The sequence below is a fragment of the Biomphalaria glabrata genome, chromosome 10 (genome assembly GCF_947242115.1).
Source record: "Biomphalaria glabrata chromosome 10, xgBioGlab47.1, whole genome shotgun sequence".
NCBI lineage: Eukaryota > Metazoa > Mollusca > Gastropoda > Planorbidae > Biomphalaria > Biomphalaria glabrata.
The window spans coordinates 37,783,935-37,805,840 of record NC_074720.1 but is presented as its reverse complement, the minus strand read 5'-3'; the positions used below and the strand labels follow the sequence as shown (position 1 = coordinate 37,805,840).

At 35.9% G+C, this 21,906-nt stretch overlaps 2 protein-coding genes and 1 non-coding gene across 5 annotated transcripts in view; 2 read left to right on the top strand and 1 right to left on the bottom strand.

The window, feature by feature from the left end:
- LOC106060929 (uncharacterized) overlaps window positions 1–8,000 on the top strand; it is a 31,875-nt gene extending 23,875 nt beyond the window's left edge. For all 3 annotated transcript variants that reach the window (XM_056044987.1, XM_056044985.1, XM_056044986.1), the window contains exons 12-16: window positions 1,300–1,435; window positions 1,760–4,036; window positions 5,288–5,369; window positions 5,981–6,194; window positions 6,926–8,000. In XM_056044987.1, coding sequence (XP_055900962.1) covers window positions 1,300–1,435; window positions 1,760–4,036; window positions 5,288–5,369; window positions 5,981–6,194; window positions 6,926–6,960 — 2,744 coding nt within the window. In that variant the 3' untranslated portion in view covers window positions 6,961–8,000. The remainder of the gene's footprint in view (window positions 1–1,299; window positions 1,436–1,759; window positions 4,037–5,287; window positions 5,370–5,980; window positions 6,195–6,925) is intronic.
- A 7,495-nt stretch (window positions 8,001–15,495) lies between these two features.
- Window positions 15,496–15,577, bottom strand: Trnal-aag (transfer RNA leucine (anticodon AAG)). The gene has a single exon. It is a non-coding gene; the product is annotated as a tRNA-Leu (tRNA).
- A 1,899-nt stretch (window positions 15,578–17,476) lies between these two features.
- On the top strand, window positions 17,477–21,675 carry LOC106060928 (60S ribosomal protein L32-like). The gene is made up of 4 exons (XM_056044981.1): window positions 17,477–17,580; window positions 20,027–20,129; window positions 20,362–20,514; window positions 21,474–21,675. Exons 2-4 carry the CDS (start codon window positions 20,037–20,039, stop codon window positions 21,630–21,632), a joined length of 405 nt encoding a protein of 134 aa, XP_055900956.1. The 5' UTR covers window positions 17,477–17,580; window positions 20,027–20,036; the 3' UTR covers window positions 21,633–21,675.
- Window positions 21,676–21,906: the final 231 nt, after the last annotated feature.

The following is a 21,906-nucleotide window of genomic DNA, read 5'->3' as shown; positions in this document are numbered from 1 at the left end:
CTTGAACTAGGAACAAATCCAAATGAGGTTACACCAAACTCAATGCTGAACATGGACACCAACGAAAGGCCTACAATCGATAAATGGAGTCGCCTCGGTGTTGAATAATAATAAACAATTTTAATACTAAAAAAGGAAACCGTCGGATGTCCTCTATTACTAGCCGTCTATATAATTCTTCTTATTCTCACTGTCCTAATGAAGAGCATCTTGTTGATAGCGTCTAGTAGAGCATTCTTACTTTTCAAAAATCTATCACATCATTCGTCACTAAGTAAAACTTTCCCCTTATTCCCGAAACAAATACCTAATTCCAAATCATGTCATAACAGTCATTAAGAGAAAATGTTACTTCTAGCATTTTTTGCCTACTTGAATCACTGCCATGCACCACTTCTTGATATCCTGGGAAGTTTATATCATGAGCTTTTAAATAAAACCAAACACTACCTGGTCATGCGGTATGCTTTCTGTACTGTCATCCCCCACCATCCTGTGGGAGGTTTAGGCTAGGATTTAGATTATCTTCAATGTTGAAGGAATATCCCAAACATATCAAACATTTGACAAACACTTCGCATAAAAATAATTTGATAAGGTCATTAAAATAGATCACATCACTTCAGAACTGATTTGACTTGTGAACTGCTTGCAATGGTGATTACTCATTGTAAATTCATTAAAAGAAAATTAAACAATTGGGTGAAATTTGTTCTGTTAGTGATGAGCTCAGTGAGTGCACTTAAGAAGATTCACAAGATTTCCTCTCTATGGTGCCTTCCTAGGCCCAAAAGAAAGGGATCACGAGCCCAAAATAAAGGGATCATGAAATGCACATGCAATATCATCCCACTAAGATGACATCATAAAACATAATTAAAAAGTTTATCTTTGATCAACCCAAATCTGGCTGAGATTGCTTCTTGGTGATGTATTAGGTGCCATGTACTATTATCATGCTGGTTTCAAGTTTGAACTATCCACACTCTCATCACATGCCTTCCTGCAGAAGGATTGGCATAATAACCTTTATTCATAAAATAATTGTTTACACATAAATGTCAATTTATTCAAATTCAAACATTTTCTTGTTTGTTGGCCACTAGGTAATTTCTAGGTTATCTTCTTCCATGTTGACATTCTCCTTGATCTTGAGCATGAAGCAGATAAATTTGGTCTCCATAACTATATTTGTATACAAAATTGGTATTAACAATATGATCATAATGCATTTAATGCATTTAAGCATTTCCATCATACCCTACATACACATTTCTTTGGATTTCTGTTGTGTTTCAGAATGGCTTGGGGCAGTCCGTGTTTTTCTGTCTCGCCACCCCCCACCTCGGCAAGAACACATTGACAAACTGGATGAGGCTATTCCCCAGCTGGTTGATAAAAAGCTTCGATCACAAGCCAGGTCATTGGCTCTGAGGTAAATTGACAGACCCTTTTCTCTGCTCACAGTAAAAAATATTGAATTTATGAATCAGAAATAATCCACATGACTAACCTATTGAATTGCTTTGAAAAGGAGTTCAAATATCTTACTGTTCAGAAGGAATGATTTAAAAGAATATGACTCATTTTAATAACAGGAGGACCTAAGTTGAAGAACAGATTTTTTATTTTTTAAAACTATTTTTTTTAATTTAAAAAACACATTTTATTGCTTAAATATTTTCTTAAAATTTTTAACTCTTTTTTTTAGTAAGTTAACAGGTTTGATTGCTTAAATATATTTTTTTTATTTATTTAGGCTGCGTCTTATACAGAGATTATTGTCAAGTACACGTCTTCCACTGCAGCTTGTTAAAGCTGTTTTAGCTTGGAGGGCAGAACTGTTTGGCATCCCACAGGGAGAGAGAACAAATGGGAACTATCACACCCTGGCCTCTTCCAAACACAGAAATAAATCATCAGATAATTTAGACTCCATAGCTGGATCACAATCTGATAGGCTGCCATCAGACAGTGTACAGACTTTCAATAGAACTCCAGATAAAACTGGGAAAAGAAAAAGTTTAGGCAGTTTGGAGCTGGAGACTAACTTGGGCAAACCTAATCCTCTCTTAGCTGTCACAGAAAGAAATGTAGACAAAAAGACACCATTAAGATCAATGTTTAGGGCTAAAAGTGTAGAATTTAATTTTAATAGTTCTAGCACTGATGGAAGTGTATTTGACTATGAACGAGCTGTCAGTGGAATACAGCAGCAAGCTGCAGGTCAGCCGCCAGGGAAAGACATGATTAGAGCCAGAGCCTATCCACGAAAGGCCAGAAGAGAAAGCCAAGATACAGTTTTGAGAGCAACCAACATGGAGAGAAGAGCCTTTGAGGATGTTGCTTTTTCTGATCCCTCGGACCTCCTTCAGAGCCGAGACCTGGAAAACAGGTTGGATAGTGCACTGAAAAAGGAATATAAGACAGATGGCAGTGCGGATGATTTTTCTTTTCAGGGCAAGAGCTATTCTGTGTTGGAGCCTTCTTCTTCTTTGACTCCAGAAAGTCAAGTTAATCCAGAAAATCAGACTCCACCGAATCAAACCAAGTCTAGTAATTATGGCAACAAACCTAGTCCTTTAGACATTGGGCACTCAGCTCCAGATGAAAGGTTCATTAGACTGACATTTACACCCAAAGAGAGGAAATCCCATCCTCTATACACCTTTAAGTTTGAAAGTCTGGAGAGTGACAAAGAAAAACCAGAACAAAAAGTGTATGCTGATGACGAGGAATACCGATTAAGCCCTACTGAAGAATCTCAAGATCCCTATGATAACCTTGTGCAGAAGATAAGAGATATTTCAGCCAGTGAGCTCAGTAATACTGAAAAGTTGAAAAGAGTTTCCAAACTATTGTCAGCAAGTTCAACCCCACAAAATCCAGAAGAGGATGGAACAGAAAAAGAAGAGAAGAAGAGTCTTGGCAGATTTTCAAAGTCTGCTCTTGATCTGAGGCAACAAGAGTCCCATCAATCTGAAGATGAAGCCTTTGACAAGGAGCCATTAAACAGTTTCTCTGAAAATGCAAAAGAAAATCCCATTGATGCTGTGCTTAGGATGAAGAGAAATCTGGCCAAGTCAATGGAAGAGCTCACAACAATAGGTCTCCAGACCGCACCACTTCCTTTTCACCTAGCCAACGGGCGCAGCGAAGTGCGTTATAAAACAGAAGTAAAAATCAACCCTGTTTTTGAATTGCAGGATGACACTAAAGATGACACTTTGGATCAGGAAGACTCTTATAATTTCACAGAGGGCCCCAAATTGGCCTCTGGATCATACTCTACAAATTCAGATGTGAATACTACCAGATTTTCAAAGCCTGAGAGTCAACCAAAACATCAGAGTTGGTCTGATCTTGATTCTATTAGTCCTGTGTCCAGCAATGCTTCTAAGGGACAAAAAATCAGGCAGTCAGCTGCAACAAAAGACAAAACATCCCCAGAAACTGAAACAAAGCTTTTGGATCACTTTTGGCCAAGTTACTTAGATCATGGGCTCCCAGACTATGACATTGATTATGATCCAAAGTTAAGCTCTTCCAGAATGAGCCTCAACCACCTGGCAAATAGGAATTTCCTCTCACCCTCTTTCCTGCGTCCTGCTGTATCCATGAAAGACTTGACCTCGAGGCCTGTGGAGACTTTTAACAGGTACAGACTCGATTTTGACCAAGAGTCAGACTACAGAGACCTGGAGGAAATTGAAATGTTGCGCTCCATACAAGAAGACTCATTGTCCAACGAATTTTCAAAATTAAGTTCTGACAAGAAGAAGCACTCCAGAGTTTTTACAGGCGATTTCATGGAGAAAATGAAAACAGAACCTTCTTTTAGCTCGGGTGATTATGGCAACGCAAATGCAGAGATAGTGGGCAGGGCCTCATCTTCAGTGAAGGTTAAAGGCAGCGTTAAGGAAAAATCTGTTCCAGACATTCATGTGGATTATATTTATTTTGTGGAGCACATGGATAGCCCAGGAGAAGATGGTCAAGATGTTGATTTACTATACTCCAATGACCATTTTAATAGGTTAGTGTTTATGAACTTCTTATTCTTTAATAAGCAAATTATATTTAGTCTTCCATATTGTACTAATAATTATCAATACTAGCATGATCTTATAAGAAATAGCTTCAGTTTAAAACTTTTATTTTATTATACATTAGAAATAAAGTAATACATTTTTTTTGTGAGGGTGTATGGTGACCAAGTGGTAAGGCTGAACTAGGGGTCACAAGTTTCAATCCCAAATTTCACTAGGAATTTCAAGCGTCCCTGGGTCCACACTAATAGAATGGGGACCTAATATTAGTGGAGGAAACTAAAGGTGATGGGTCATTCTGCTGGCCACATAAACACACATGTTATCATTGGCAATAGAATTTTCCCCATTTCCGGCAGGGCCTGAAAAGGCAACTTTACTTACTTGTTTAACGAATTAGCATGTCTGTGTCTGTTTTGTTGTGTAATAACCTAACCTGTGTCAAATACCTAGTATTTACCTAGTGTAACTAACAAGACAGACATAGTTGTTTGTGAATTTGTTTTGAACTGAGCTCTTTTTTTTTATTGCCCTATTCTGTTCTCAACAGCCAATGACGACAGATTAACTGGAATGGTGGCAAAATAGCCAAAGAGAAGACACATACCATTACATTCTTTGGATTTGTTCTATAGATACAATTTTGCCAAAATAAATGAATGTACCAATGGACTAGACACATTTTTTTAAATTATTGTTTCACAATATCTCAGGCTGTTTACAACAAGAAAACTGAATAATGTGGGCTTATCTAATCTGACTTCACTTTTATCTCATTAATGACTTCACATTAGTCACAGAACATTACATGTTAATAATATACTTGATATACTTGACTTTTACTATTTCAAATGGCACATTTATTTATAACTGGGAAGTCCATCTATCTTCATAAACGTCTCTAACTATCATCCAAAACAGCCTACTTATATATTATGGCCATGTTGCTCTCTCTAGTCTACTAGGTCTGTCTTCCTAGTCACTACTTTTACCGTCTAAAAACAATACACAATATATTTGTCTAACAAAACTAACATCCTCTCTAATCTAGTACATAACAATATGAATATGTTGTTGTTTTTTTTAAAGTCCAAAAACTTTTACATCTGGTTTCTGCATTCTGTTTTAGAAGAACTAAATTTATGAATGTATGATTTACGTGACTTCATGAATTGATTGATATGTTGCCCTTTTTTAAAAGAAATTATCAATTTAAACAATTTGTTTGATTGTTATAGACTAATTACAGAAGCTGAACAAGAACATTTGAGCCAAGAAGAGGTTGCAAGCAGTTTGAGAAAGACTGAAAGAATTTTGGAGGTTAGTCTTTGACATGATTATTTTTTGTTGTATGTGGTATAATCGTACATTGGTTAGCACTGAAAATAAGGGACTCAAGATTAACTCGTAGTCTAACTAGCAGACATTTTTATTTGTGATTTCCTGTAAACCACTGAGCTGTTATTGAGTTCATGATACTATTTAGTAAAAGAGAGTTATGATAGTTAGGGTGCCTGCCTAGTCTGGACTGACGTTCATTGGTCATGAATGTCTCTGGTTCAATCTTTTTCTGCTGCCTTCCTCGTTGTCCTTTAGGAGGTTTAGGCTAAGAAGGAATATCTGAAACATTTTATTTTGTAAAACAAACTAATTGCCCATTACTGTTTCTAATTTTCCTAAATAACGTAATACCTATTAGCATGAGCTCAGGAACAAGTTAGACTATTTATAGAAAATTGCATGATATACATAGAGAGAGAACAATAGAAACAACACAAGTTTCTGAAATTTTACAAAGAGAATTTGAAGGATTGCAGAAATGGGAATCAGTTTGAGTGTGGCTTTTCCACTCAGAAAAATGCCAATTATTAAGATAATGCTCATTCAAAATATTTAAAAAGTATTTAATCTTTTAATTATTAACTTCACAGGAAGAAGAAATCAAGCGACGTCACTTAGAGCGCCAGTTGTCAGACATGAGTCAAGAAGAAAGTAGTGCAGATGGCATACAGCATGGAGCACGTAGCCTGAGCCACACAGCTTCTACTGACAATGGTTATGGCTCATGGCCAAGTAAATTGGTCACTGTTCTCAGCACAAGCTCAGAGGGACCTGATCTGGAGTTAGATTTCTTCCCCAAGAGAGGTAAAAAAACATTACCTGCAAAAGTTTGTTGTCCGAATTACCTTGAACTGCCATGCTTACTTATATATATTGATTACTTGAAACTTTGAAAATGAAATTTAAAATTTAAAAAAAAAATGAAAACACCTTGGTCTCGCACCTTAACCTTGGTTGGAAATCAAAGCTTTCTTTACTCTATAAGTCCCAGATATCTTGTTTTTTTATTAGTTATTTATATTGCGATCTATAAGCTTTTAAAGCTTTTCTGTGCTGATCATCTTGCCTAACCAGTTTTATGCTATGCGTTAAGTAATATTCAGATTTGGTCAACCTTTTTTTTTCAGTCACCTCATTGTAATAGCTTGCTGGATACAGGAAAATAAAATATACACATTTGGGTGAAAAAATTTTTGTACAGAAATCAATCACATTAGATCGTAAGTGAATTAAAAAAATTAAAGTTCCCTTTTCAGACCTTGCGATCTATAGAGCAGATGATGTAAAGGTCATCTGTTTCTTTGGCCCACGAGTAATGAGGGTGTCATGTGGCCAGCACAACAACCAACCGCCTTTACTTTTCCCCAACTAATGTCAGGTACCCATTAGAGTAGGGTTGATTGTGAGGTGCCCAAGATCCTGAAATTAAAAATTCCAGTTTTCAATCAGGATTTGAACCCGGAACACAGCAGTTCATAAGCCAAACACTTTTCCGCTCAGCCACCACGTCTCTCATAAGTAACTTTTTGTTTCAGGTAAATCACTGGACCCCCAGAAGGATCTGTATTGACAGACTTTTAAGTTTGACTTGAACAAACAGAATGTTCTGTAACAGAAAAGACTACTTCTTTGGCCTTTAACTATGTATATAGAAGAATAATCTTTTTTTGTACAGATTATATGCCTGTGCTATATTAAGTCTCTTTAAGCTTTAACAATATCTGTTTTAACTTGATCAGCATAAGAGATAATGTAAATACATTTATTTGTAAAAACAAAATTCTGAGAAGTGGGTGTTACATGGAGATGTTGTTATAAAAAGGGAGCTTATCTATTATATAAGAGCATGTATCCACCCAGTAGTTACCACCCACTTCTAATGAATCACAAAAGTGTTTGTATCTGTTAGATGTATGAGAGGAATGTCTCTTAATGTTGCTTTCATTGTTTATTACAAGTAATAATTATTTGCACATTATTCAAATTGTTTATATATTGTTCATATAGACTTAAGTTTGAGCTGGTCTCAAAATAAGGAAATTTAGCAAAACTGCATTGCTACAACACTTTTACCCTAAATAATAATTCATATGCATTACTGTATTTGAATTCGGTATAGTAATATTTCAGCATTACATATTTTGGATGGTTCTGATGTTGTTATATTAGTTTATGTTTACGGTAAACAAAAAATATTAATTTATACTCAGCACTTTTGTCTTATTGTTGATGTTAATGTATGATAAATATTCTTTGGGCTGTGGATGTAACTTGAAAAACTCTTTAGAATTTTCAATGAGTTTCAGTATGATTTTCTGTAGCTTTGAATAATTCTTGTATCAAAAATTTTATATATTTATTGTCTTCATTATATTATAAATATTTTGTATACATGATGAGGAGGTGAACAGCCATGAATGGAGGTCAGATAACCTTATGTAAGAGAAAGGATTGATGTGATTTTGAGTTCTTGTTTGAATTATGTTGGAGAATAACTTTACTTTTATTCGTATTAGTAAGTTTCTCAACATTAAATCTTTGTTAAGAATAATTTCAAGTTTGAATGCAGATACTTAAAAAAGAAATCAACTAGTCTTATTTCATTTTTTTTTTAAAACAAAAGCACTGCCATGTCCAAGCCTAATTTGAGATAGCAAAGCTTTCTTCACTTAATACTTTGATACTGCAGATTTGTTTATCTGATTCAAGTTACTCTGAGGACACTTTTATCAATCTATTCTCTTTTTCAAAATGTTTCTATTTGTTATCATTAAACTTATTTAAAATATTTTGTGAAAAGTTGTTGATTTTTTTTAAAGGATTTAAAAAACTGGTTATTAATTTATAAAGAATTTTTGTCTTAAAAAGTTGTTTTTTTCTTTTAACTCTGTGTAACTAGGTAAGAGACTAGTTATACAACTTTTATTGAAAGTCAGACAAATTCTTGGGAAAAATTGATATTGTATTTACTTCAATTTAGTAAATAAGTTATAGTGGTTAATGAAACAAAAGATTGCCTAGTAGTGGCTTACACGCTATGTCCCAGTTGTGGCTAATGAGACAAAATTTGGCCTAGTCGTGGCTAATTTACTGTGAGTGTGAGACATTGTAACCTAGTATACACTATGTCCCAGTTGTGGCTAATGAGACACACTTTGGCCTAGTCGTGGCTAATTTACTGTGAGTGAGAATGGTCTAGTAGACGTGGTAGCTAATTGGACAAGGCAGAATGGTCTAGAAGACGTGGTAGCTAATTGGACAAGGCAGAATGGTCTAGAAGACGTGGTAGCTAATTGGACAAGGCAGAATGGTCTAGAAGACCTGGTAGCTAATTGGACAAGGCAGAATGGTCTAGAAGACGTGGTAGCTAATTGGACAAGGTAGAATGGTCTAGAAGACGTGGTAGCTAATTGGACAAGGCAGAATGGTCTAGTAGACGTGGTAGCTAATTGGACAAGGCAGAATGGTCTAGAAGACGTGGTAGCTAATTGGACAAGGCAGAATGGTCTAGAAGACGTGGTAGCTAATTGGACAAGGCAGAATGGTCTAGAAGACGTGGTAGCTAATTGGACAAGGCAGAATGGTCTAGAAGACGTGGTAGCTAATTGGACAAGGCAGAATGGTCTAGTAGACGTGGTAGCTAATTGGACAAGGCAGAATGGTCTAGAAGACGTGGTAGCTAATTGGACAAGGCAGAATGGTCTAGAAGACGTGGTAGCTAATTGGACATGGCAGAATGGTCTAGAAGACGTGGTAGCTAATTGGACATGGCAGAATGGTCTAGTAGACGTGGTAGCTAATTGGACAAGGCAGAATGGTCTAGAAGACGTGGTAGCTAATTAGACATGGCAGAATGGTCTAGTAGACGTGGTAGCTAATTAGACATGGCAGAATGGCCCAGTAGATGTGATAGCTAATTAGACATGGCAGAATGGCCCAGTAGACGTGATAGCTAATTAGACATGGCAGAATGGCCCAGTAGACGTGGTAGCTAATTAGACATGGCAGAATGGCCCAGTAGACGTGGTAGCTAATTAGACATGGCAGAATGGCCCAGTAGACGTGATAGCTAATTAGACATGGCAGAATGGCCCAGTAGACGTGATAGCTAATTAGACATGGCAGAATGGCCCAGTAGACGTGATAGCTAATTAGACATGGCAGAATGGCCCAGTAGACGTGATAGCTAATTAGACATGGCAGAATGGCCCAGTAGACGTGATAGCTAATTAGACATGGCAGAATGGCCCAGTAGACGTGATAGCTAATTAGACATGGCAGAATGGCCCAGTAGACGTGATAGCTAATTAGACATGGCAGAATGGCCCAGTAGACGTAGTAGTTAATTAGACATGGCAGAATGGCCCAGTAGACGTAGTAGTTAATTAGACATGGTAGAATGGCCCAGTAGATGTGATAGCTAATTAGACATGGCAGAATGGCCCAGTAGACGTGATAGCTAATTAGACATGGCAGAATGGCCCAGTAGACGTGGTAGCTAATTAGACATGGCAGAATGGCCCAGTAGACGTGATAGCTAATTAGACATGGCAGAATGGCCCAGTAGACGTGATAGCTAATTAGACATGGCAGAATGGCCCAGTAGACGTGATAGCTAATTAGACATGGCAGAATGGCCCAGTAGACGTGATAGCTAATTAGACATGGCAGAATGGCCCAGTAGACATGATAGCTAATTAGACATGGCAGAATGGCCCAGTAGACGTGATAGCTAATTAGACATGGCAGAATGGCCCAGTAGACGTAGTAGTTAATTAGACATGGCAGAATGGCCCAGTAGACGTAGTAGTTAATTAGACATGGTAGAATGGCCCAGTAGATGTGATAGCTAATTAGACATGGCAGAATGGCCCAGTAGACATGATAGCTAATTAGACATGGCAGAATGGCCCAGTAGACGTGGTAGCTAATTAGACATGGCAGAATGGCCCAGTAGACGTGATAGCTAATTAGACATGGCAGAATGGCCCAGTAGACGTGATAGCTAATTAGACATGGCAGAATGGCCCAGTAGACGTGATAGCTAATTAGACATGGCAGAATGGCCCAGTAGACATGATAGCTAATTAGACATGGCAGAATGGCCCAGTAGACGTGATAGCTAATTAGACATGGCAGAATGGCCCAGTAGACGTAGTAGTTAATTAGACATGGTAGAATGGCCCAGTAGACGTGATAGCTAATTAGACATGGCAAAATGGTCTAGAAGACGTAGTAGTTAATTGGACATTGCAGAATGGTTTAAATTTTTAGGGAGTAGAATCAAGATGATAGTCATTGTTTCTGCATTCCCTCATCTATTAGTAGAAGTTCATATCCCGCTAGGCCTCAAAGAAACACATTTATTGAATTAAAAATATAATAAAATGGTACTTTTAAATATCCCAAATAGCAAATAAAGTCGGAATTCTTCTCCTTTCCTGTTCTATGCGATTATAACATTATAACGAGGTTTGTTTGTGCAATAAATTTAACAAAATCAAGTCTTTTGGTGTTTTTTTTAATAGAATGAATGCTTAATAGATATGTATGCATCATAAGCTTACCGACAACCATCTCTAACAAACTGTCTTCATATAAGCTGGTATTAATCGTCTGCTAATTCTTGGTGTCATCAACCCACCTCCCAGTCATGTTATCCATTGGTACATTCATTTATTTTGGCAAAATTGTATCTATAGAACTTGCCACCATTCCACTTAATCTGACGTCATTGGCTGTTGAGAACAGTATAGGGCAATAAAAAAAAAAGAGCTGAGTTTAAAACAAATTCACCACAAACAACTATGTCTGTCTTGTTAGTTACACTAGGTAAATACTAGGTCTTTGACACATGTTTGGTTATTACACAACAAAACAGACACAGACATTCTAATTCGTTAAACAAGTAAGTAAAGTTGTCTTTTCAGACCCTGTCGGAAATGGGGAAAATTCTATTGCCAATGATAACAAGTGTGTTTATGTGGCCCCCAGAATGACCCATCACCTTTAGTTTCCTCAACTAATATTAGGTCCCATTCTATTAGTGTGGACCCAGGGACGCTTAAAATTCCTAGTGAAATTTGGGATAGAAACCTGTGTCCGTGTGCAGTGGCGTCGCTAGGTAATGGGTGCGGGTCGTACTAAGTGACAAAGGTGATACTGATACAATATTGAAAATAACGGGTAAAATGTATCAGCGGATGGTTTATTCCAATGTTCCAATTAATGAATTGTTCTTTGCACTGTTCCAATAAAAAAAAATTAAACATCTAGGATTTTATTGGGAAAGTACGTTTTTTAATGTGGGTGATGTCACGCAATGATGGCCTTAGGTAACACTTATGGTCATGGGCGTAGCCAGGATTTTTTTTCGGGGAGGGTTTTGGGGGGGATCCCCCCCGGACCTCCCCCCACCCCCCACCCCGCGAAAAAAAATTATATATCTATATATATATATATATATATATATATATATATATATATATATATATATATATATATATATATATATATATATATATATATATATATATATATATATATATATATATGTGTGTGTGTGTGTGTGTGTGTACATAATTAATCTTTATTACATTCTGACCCTTTCGGAAGACGTTTATTGTTTATTGTAGACTCCCCGCCCTTCGCAGCGCCCCCCCCCCCCCAGCGCGGGGCGAAGCCCCGCCGCCGAGCACTATTTCTGGTATTGAAAGCCAACAAAGTGCATATTCTGAGGTATCTACAGTGCATTATCTTGCTATTAAAAAGTTTTATTTCAAAAACCTAATGTGCTATTCTTACTGACTTAGACCCTCTCGCGCCGTTCGGCGCATTTTCCGGCAAGCTGTTTCCGCAACTCTTATTTTGCGTAATTCATTTTGTCTGAAAACATGTCCCGCAAAACCTCATGCGACGCTCTGTCACAACCTTACTAAGGATTCCACTCCCAGTTCGGCAAAATTTTTCTTTGATTAAGACCCGATCTCTATGACTGACTCCTAAAATCTGTCTTTGCCATCTTTGTTGAGCCACATTTAGTGTTTTTCAATTTCGGCAGAAGACTATTCACACTTAATTAATGGAGCCCAAGCCACTGGTAGAAATTTGTAACCTTTCTTGACTACGCTCTTGGAATTACATGCCTGTATTTCGCTTTAGATTTTATATCGAAAAGGAAAGTTTTTTCGTCAAATCATCTGTTTAGGGGTTTTAAACTAAAAAATCTCTGGGTTTTTTTTTTTGTTTTGTTTTTAATTCAAAACCCCATTTAGCTACGATCATAGAATTTGGTGACTGTAGTTTGCTTTAAAATAATATTGAAGAGAGAGGTTTCAACTATAAACGCTCTGTAGGGGAATTTTAAACTCAAAACCATCTGGAGGGGTTTTAAACTTTAAAACCATCTGGAGGAGGGGGATTTAAACTCTAAACCCCTTTGGCTACGCTCATAGATTTTATAGTGTGTAATTTGCTTTTTTTTTTATATTGAAGAGGTACTTTTTAGCTTCAAACCCCAAGTGGAAGGGAGAGGGGGGTTAAACTCAAAAACACCTTTGGCTACGCTCATAGAATTTGAGTGTGTAATTTGCTTTTTTGATATTGAAGATGGGGTTATCGTAAATTTTGGATGGGGTTTTAAAATCAAAATCTTCCTCAACTGTGCTGTTGGAATTTGGGATTGTTGTTTGCATTTTTTTTTGTTTTGTTTTATAGAAGGGGGGGATTTAACTGCAAAAACCTCTGGTAGGGGGTTTAAAATTCAAAACCCGTGTAGGGGGTTTTAAACTCAAATTCCCCTGGTAGAGGGATTTGTATCTCAAAACCCCCTGATAGGGGTTTTTAAAATCTCAAAACCCCCTGATAGAGGTTTTTAAAATCTCAAAACCCCCTGGTAGAGGGTTTTTAACTCAAAACTGCCTCGGCTGTGCTGTGGTAAGTGATGATTTAGTATTAAAATCTCACCTAAAATAAACAAAATGAAAGAAAAAATCAGTCACTTAATTCCGCTCCCCCCCAGGGGGGGGGATTTCATTTCGGGGGGGTTTGAGCCCCAAGAACCCCCCCTGGCTACGCCCATGCTTATGGTGATTACATGTGTAGGCAATGTGGGTTTGGGTAAAGTGAAATGTTCATTCAGAATGGTGGTCCCTTGGTTTGAACCGCTTAATTGGTTTTAGGTTATTTCCCATAAGGCAGTGTTTCCCAAACGCGGAATCCTGGTGTTCCACAAACTACTGGAATACTAGGCCATCATGTGAATAAATCTTTAAAAAAAATTAGTAAAGTGTTGTTTTAGTTTAATATTAAGATGATCAGAATTTCAAATATTTACAGTCCAGCTTTGGACCCTCTGTCACGCTTTACATAAAATGTCCCGCTTTCATTTTTAAAAAGTCGACCAATGTCAAGCTTTTGTTTTGAAAAACTTTTTTAACTTTGTGAGCCTCCATTAAGGCACTTCTCCAACATTTAAATAATTAATAGATCAGTTCACAGCCGGTATAGTTAGTTTTGTCTATTATAATAACAGTTTTCAATCAAATGTGAAGCAATCGTTACTAAAGGTTTGGCCCCTATACAATGAACAACGCAAAGAAGCAGGTTAGTGATGCCCAGTTTTTGACAGCGTTCACTGATGCTTCGAGACCACAATAAAGTGACATTATTTCCCCTGATGATGCAATTCTTTGTGCCACTCTTCGCTTGAATTCTTTAATAGAAAAAAAAAGCCAATTCGTAGAGTTAGAATAAAGCAGAATTCGGGCTATGGAAAGACCAGGTGCTTAGTTCTGAAGCCTTTGGTGGAGAGACTATTTAAATTAGGCCTTTGAAATCATATTAGTTTTCTCAAGAGAAGTGTCCCCAGTGTCCCCACAATGATAAAAAGTGTAGGCCTATTTGAAAACGCATGTGCTGAATTTTTGTTGCATTTTGTACAAAACATTGTCCATGCAGAAGTTTCTTGATTGACAGAATGTCAGTGCTCTTGCCATTGACGAGTTGATTCAGAAATGCAAGAAAAGAATCATGAAAATTTGAAAGTATTCTTCCTCAAAGAAGTACGCAAGCGACTAATTTTTGGATGATGCGAGTTGGCTAAAAAAGTTTTGTAGCAGAGTAACAGGGGCGGACTGTGTGTTAAAATCGGCCCGGGCATTTTTATACCATCCGGCCCTTAAATTGTATATTATATGATGGCCATCCATTTCGTGGTCTATCTGTCCTCAAAATAATTCTGTTAAGTTTGATAATGTATCGATAACTGAACGCATGCATACGATGAACTCTACCTTTTTTAAGAAATATAGCAGGCCTAACGTTGCTTTTTAATCGTTAAAAGTGTGGGCCCTAAAAGGATGAAGGATGTAGACTATTACATTATTTCGGAAAGTGTGTTAGATTAAATTACCATTACACTGTAGAGTCTGTAAAGATTTAAAAAAAAAAAAACACGACGCTCAGACGGCCCCTTTTACAATAACTTATAATTATTGTTATTAAAAGTTAAATACGTTATATAATGGCATTCATGAAGCCCTTTAGGTGTCCCTACTAGCCCATTTGGGTACCGGCCCACCGGGCATTTCCCCGAATGCCCATATAGCCAGTCCGCCCATGAGCAGAGACAATCTTAATCTTGTACAAAAATTGTGCCGATTATTTCAGAGACAGAAGTCGCATATTGACGGTTAACGCTTTAACATGGATCGAACAGAAAGATGATCTATCATGGAAAACATTTCAGAAAACCTGCAATTATTATTGCATCTGTAGGTAGGCCTACAATGTCCCACATCGTGTGTGTAAAATGTGTGTCTGTGTACATTGTGATGTGTTCTAATAAAGTGTCTAGGTTGTTGAAATGTTACTCGAAAAAAATCCAAGCCTGTTCTTTTTATGCCCCTTGATCGACATGTGTCCCGCTTTCGCTGCCCAAATATCTGGTCATCTAAATAATACCGTTACAAATATTAACAACACAAATTTAGTGGCTTCTTTTTAAATGTATAGTTACATACATCTTAATCTTGTGTTTCGCTTAGTTATGTTTACTTTTATATTAAACAAAAATAACCAAAGTTTAAAAAAAAAAAAAAAAGAATGGCAGCGGTGGGATTTGAACCCACGCCTCCGAAGAGACTGGTGCCTTAAACCAGCGCCTTAGACCGCTCGGCCACGCTACCCACGTGATATATACGAGTAAACATAGTTGTCATTTACAAATTACACACAGCTTTCGACAGATCTAGAATCTAGATCTACATACTATTTCCTGGCGTTCCGACCATAGACATATATATATATATAGACTGGACGATAAAGAACAAATTATTATCGGAAATATTTGGGAAAAGATAAGTTTGTAGATCCACATCACAAACCTATATATATTTGCCTATGTCTATGATTATAAAACAAAGACAAAATATTGGGAATATGGCAGTTTTGCACTTTTCAAAACTAAAGATCAAAGGTATATATTGGCTGAAATGTTAGTCCTAGAATTTATAGCTCAATCGCCGCCATTTTTTTTTCACATAGATATAGTACATAAAACATATTGACTCCCCCCAAATAAAATAGTAGGGGGGGGGGGGACGGGCGAATCTGTGAATAATTTAATTAGTAATATTAATATGCTACCTATTCTCTATTACTCTGTCTACTGTGTACAAAAGAAAAGAGTTTGGTAATATTAACACCGGAGGGAGAGATCGAACAGTTATAACAAATGGCTCGATCTAAATCAACTGCAATAACAATAAACTCAAGTGTTTCTCAAGGAAGTCTTAGGCAGGTCCACTATATTAGATATACAATTTTTAATTTACATAAAGGATTTACCAAATTGCATTAGTTCAGCAACAAAAGTCAGATTATTTGCAGACAATTTCATAATATATAGATTTAGAACAATAAAAACAACACAGGATACAGAAATTTTTAGAGAATTAGATGAATTGCAGAAATGGGAATCAAATTGGAGCATGTCTTTCGACCCCCAAAAAATGTCAGTTATTGAGTTATTAATAGAGTAACAAAAAAAAAACATAAAACAAATAAATTCCACTTATTCATGGCAAACCATAGTAACACAGACTAAAAACGCAAAATAGGACCTTAATACCTAGGCCTAGGTGTTATAATTTTAATAAATGAACAACTGTCATGGAATCCCCATATTGATGAAACTAAAAAAAAAAATCAAACAAAGCATTATTATGTTTATAGGCCTAAATCAAATAAGAACATGAAACTAAAATGTTATATATTGTATTAACCTTGGTTAGGCCTATTATAAAGTATGCTATCCTCTGTTTGGGACACGTCAACTCAATAGAGAACATTAAGAAACTGGAACAGACACAAAAAATAGAGCAGTAAGATTTATAACAAACGAATATTAACATTTGACTAGAGTAACACCTTCAGTAAAATCACTAAATTTAGAAAGTTTTCAGGAGAGAAGACTCAAAAGTAAAGTAGCAATAATACATAAAACACTGAACCATAAGCTTCAAATACAAAAACAAAATCTAATAAAATACTCAGAAAGACACAAAGATAAAAGCACATTCCTTCTTCTTATATAATACAGACGTTACTTAAAAAAAAAAGATGATGATTACGTCCCTACGCGTCATGCATATAAACCAATAACTTAAATTAAATTCTGCCTAGTCACTAGCTGGTTTTCCTGGCTGGCTAAGGCAACCCATTCCATGCTCTAATAGTACTATGAAAGAAGTAGCATTTTTACAAATTTGTCCTAAAATATGGAACGAGGAATGTGCCTTTATCTTTGTGTCTTTCTGAGTATTTTATTAGATTTTGATTTTGTATTTGAAATGGTTCCATATGCTAGGAATGTGTTTTAGTTTTACTGCACAGGTTTTGCAAGAAAAATCTTTTCTAGGTATTTTTTTTTCTAATAAATTTATTATCATGGACACTTAAAAAATTTAATTAGCCTCTTTTTTATATGAACAATACATATAAATATTAGATTAATTCGCTGGGGCTGCGCAGCCACGGGAAATACTGCACTCCTCACTATCTTCGGACTCGAAGACAAGCCTTATTATTATTATTAATTCGCGATAGTTGAAAAGCAAGCACGAAAATCCGGAAACAGATGTTGTAGCCGTATCAACTTCCTTTTCTCTTGTTTTGTATTCCAACACAGGTAGGTGTTTATGAATAGCTTTATTATATCTCATAATCATATCTTTAACGATTCATCCAAAGGTTCATCATGAATAGAATTGTATTATAGTTAAGTGAAAGTGCTTATACCAATATTTATTTTCGTGTTACTTATACCTGGCTTGTAGGAAAATAAAAAGGAAAATTTGTTATCGGTAATAGATCTAAGTAAAAAATATTACTAAGGTTTTGTGAAACCTACCAAACAGTCACTGTTTTATCAGTTTTTCTTTTATTTGGTGGGGTAATAGGTGAAATATACATAGAGTACTTGTCATTTTTATGGTCAATATGAATATTACCTAATTTTTTTTACCTCCCTTGCGGTCTTGGAAGCACTCACTCAGTAACTCAGTAGTCTTAGCCAGCCGACTTAGATTTAGATCTACGGTTAAGTGCTAAGTTCGAAAGTATTAAGCCAGGCCTGCTGGCAGCAATTTTCATGTTTGGATTTTTATAGCACCGTGACGGTCTGACCTATGAAAAAACTGATGGTATCTCTGAATTCCTCGTCCTTTTTTTCTTTTAAAATAGATTGGATTTAATGTATCACTGACTAGGCTTAGACGGCTTAGTTCAAATTAAATACGAGGTCAAAGAGGTGTAGGGTAGGTATCGCCAAGCATACTTTTCCTCAAGCGGATTTTTCCCCAGTTAGTAAGCTCGATCGGGTTGATGGGAGGTTCGAACAGATCAATGAAAACATATCTAAAAACGTTTTAAATATTTTAATATTTACTTTTCACTATACTATAAAGTAAGTATAAAGTCATTTTCTTTTTACTCCAGCGCAAGAACACCATCCATTGCACCATTTCCCACCCTCCATAACTTCAATAGTCTCTTTAAGCTAATGAGCCATCAGACTTAAAAATAGCCTTAAGCCCATGACCCATTTCCTTCACTACCGGGTAGTAAAAAAGAATTCCACACCTCCTGAGTTTGACCTCACCATGAACTTAGCCTTTACAAGGAAAAGGAAATAGTATGTGTTGGAAGTGAAGAAAAAAGGCGCATGCGCAGTAGCAATACAGTAGTAATTTGGTAAACATTCAAATAAAAAAGTTTTAGCAATAAAAAGTGAACTGTTCGAACCTCTCGACAAATCGGGGCTGCTTGAACTTCGCACTTAACTCTAGATATTATTAATATTATTATTATAGTTTATAGATCTACTCATCATAATGTCAATAATGATAATATGACCAGACTGGCTGATTTCATATGAAGATTTACATATATCTGATTAAAAATAGCCTTATGCCTTGAGTCTTGACCTACTTTCTTCTTTCCCCGGATTAAAAAAAATGAAATTTCCGTACCTGTTCACTTTGAACTCAAGTTGAACTCAGATGTCAAAGGAATAATGGACCTCATTCACCAATTGTAAACAAACGTTTAGCCACGTGATAATATTGAATTGATAAAACAAAGGAAAAAAAGTATCACATGACATGTCTCATTGAATATGACAGCCAATATGGATTACATATTTTGTATAGAAGAGATAGTGAACCATGTGGCTAAATGTTGTTTGTTTACTATTGGTGAATGAGGTCCATTAAACCAAATGTGTCAGAACAGTAAAGAAATAGAGCATGCGCATTACGAATGTAGTAGCCTAGCAAAAACAATTAAAATAATGGAGATATAAATGAAAATATACCGGTAGTGAGCTGTCAGAGATATGAACTTTACTACTTTACTCTATATTGTCACATTGTGGACTAGTCCTTCACTGCCTAAATTGCCCTAAATGAAGAAAATAAAATATGCTTATTATTATAATAAAATACATATGATCTAGTCGTTAAGGTCTGTCCAATGAAAGCTGATGACCACTGATGTTGTTGCCTAAGAAAGGACAATGTACACTAGATAGTCGATCTATTCAAATTCAACATAGATCTACTCTAGACTAGTGTTAAAACATGAGGAAATGGGAGGAGGCTGTTAAATTTTTTGTGCACAAAATAGTGACAAAGTAACAGCACAAGTATAATTAAAAAGTGTCTCTTTCTGACCCAATTCTAGGCCTAGGTGCAGCTACTATTTTTGAACATTTTCACTTTCTCTAGTATCAGTCTAAAATAGGCTGTAAATCTCTTGTCCCAATCATTACTTGCCTCAAACACATGAACTTAAAACAATACAGGATCAACAAGGCAATTAGGTTCAACAACACTGTCAAATGATTTATTTACACCTGTATGTTCTGATTTTTAAGAACTAGAACCAGAAGTATGTTTTAAAGAATAGTGAGCTAATGTAGGCCATCGACTATTTACTTGATGATAAAATTAGTCAACTTTACTGTATTTAATTGTGTCTTAAAAAAAATGCTCTTTCGAACATGAATTTCTGTACTAAATATATTTATATATATATATATATATACTCTGAATGTTTTTCCGTCTAATTTGCAGATCACCAAAGATGGCGATCAGACCAGTCATTAAGGCTAATATTGTCAAGAAAAGAAACAAGAAGTTTATTCGCCATCAGTCAGACAGATATGGGAAAGTTAAGGTAAACTAATGTATTTTTAATTGCAACTAATATCTTATCTTATATATTACAAGCGTTACTTCAAAAAATAATATAATTATGTTGTACCCATTTCATGTGTCAATCTAGTCATGCATGTTAATCAATAACTAAAACTCTTGCTAAGTCGTTTGGTATGTGTCTAATGTTTTTTGTTGTTTTTTTTTAAATCATGCTACTTTTCCGAGTTTAAAATAAACATTTCCATTTGCAGCCAAACTGGCGTAAACCTAAAGGTATTGACAACAGAGTTAGAAGGAGGTTCAAGGGTCAATACAAGATGCCAAACATTGGTTATGGTACCTGGAAAAAATGCAAACACATCTGCCCTGATGGTTTCAAGAGATTTCTGGTCCACAATGTTAGGGTAAGTGCAACAAGGGTGCATTTTATTATTTTACCAAGTAGAGATACTGAATGGTGGATTGTGGTTACACAGTTGTTAGGCTGTAATCCAACTAAATGATGTGTAGGTTTATTATTTTATTAATAATGAACTTGAATAAAACTGAACAAGTTTTTTTTTTTAGCAACAACGAATGTAACTTTTATTGACAGTTTTGAACTTCCACATAGAGTAATTGAAGCAACTCACCTTTAAACAACATACATCCTTCTACCTCTCATGCATGTGCTTTTCTCTCTCTCTCTTCCCCCACACACACACACATCCCCTTTTATAAAACTTCATTGTTAAGTACCCATACATCTGGTATATAGATTTGACTGTCTTTATTTAAACCTTGCATATTCAGCATTCCCCCTTTATCTGATATTAACCAGTGTTGTCATTTAGGGTCTACTGTTAGTTGGTATCAGTTTAGATCTAGAAGAAAACTTTTTTTTTTCCATCCTTTTTTACATATCCCTTAGTCTATTGGACCGTTGGGGCACCATGCAAGACTCGTCGGCCGTCTTTCTCCATTCCTGTATTTTGCCTTATTTAGAACCTCTTTCAATAGCATGCCCGTCCATTCTTTTATGTTGTCCTCTCATCGCTTTCTCTGTTTGCCTCTTCTTTTTCCTGGTACTGTTATCGAAGGAAGGTCTTTGCGAGCCTCGAAGATCTTGTAATATGGACATAGATTTTAAGAAATTTATGATATAAAACATATTGCTGAAGTCAAGTTTTCAATAAAACAATGATAGAAACCCAGTTAACGTTTATATACTAAGACAATCTTGATACCATACCAGATAGCAACATGAAAGCATCTCAATGAGAATAAATGTTCCATTTAAGAGTTTGGTACATCTGTTTTAATTTATTTACTTAGATTTTGTTACAAAGAGTATTACTGTTAAATCAAATGTTTTTTCTTTCAGGAGTTGGAAGTATTGCTAATGCAGAACCGTACATTTGCAGCTGAAATTGCACACAATGTTTCAAGCAAAAAACGCAAAGATATTGTAGAACGTGCTCAGCAGTTAGCCATTAAAGTGACAAATCCCAATGCTCGCCTCCGCTCTAAGGAAGACGAGTAAACTATTCTGTTTCATTAAAAAAAAATAAAGGTTTTAAAAATAACATCTTTGCTTTTCTTGATAATTTAGTAGTCTTTGTAGTGCTACTTTTGAGTTTGTGAATACCGGTGCCAGATTTCAGTGTTAAATGTTAATAGTTACACATCAATTTCCCATTTTTATACTGCCAGCTTATATCTATGTGATGGACACAATGGTGCATAAATCTGTCAATAAATGAAAATTGTACAACAAAACAATTTTAACATTGACACATACCCATGCACCTTGTTGA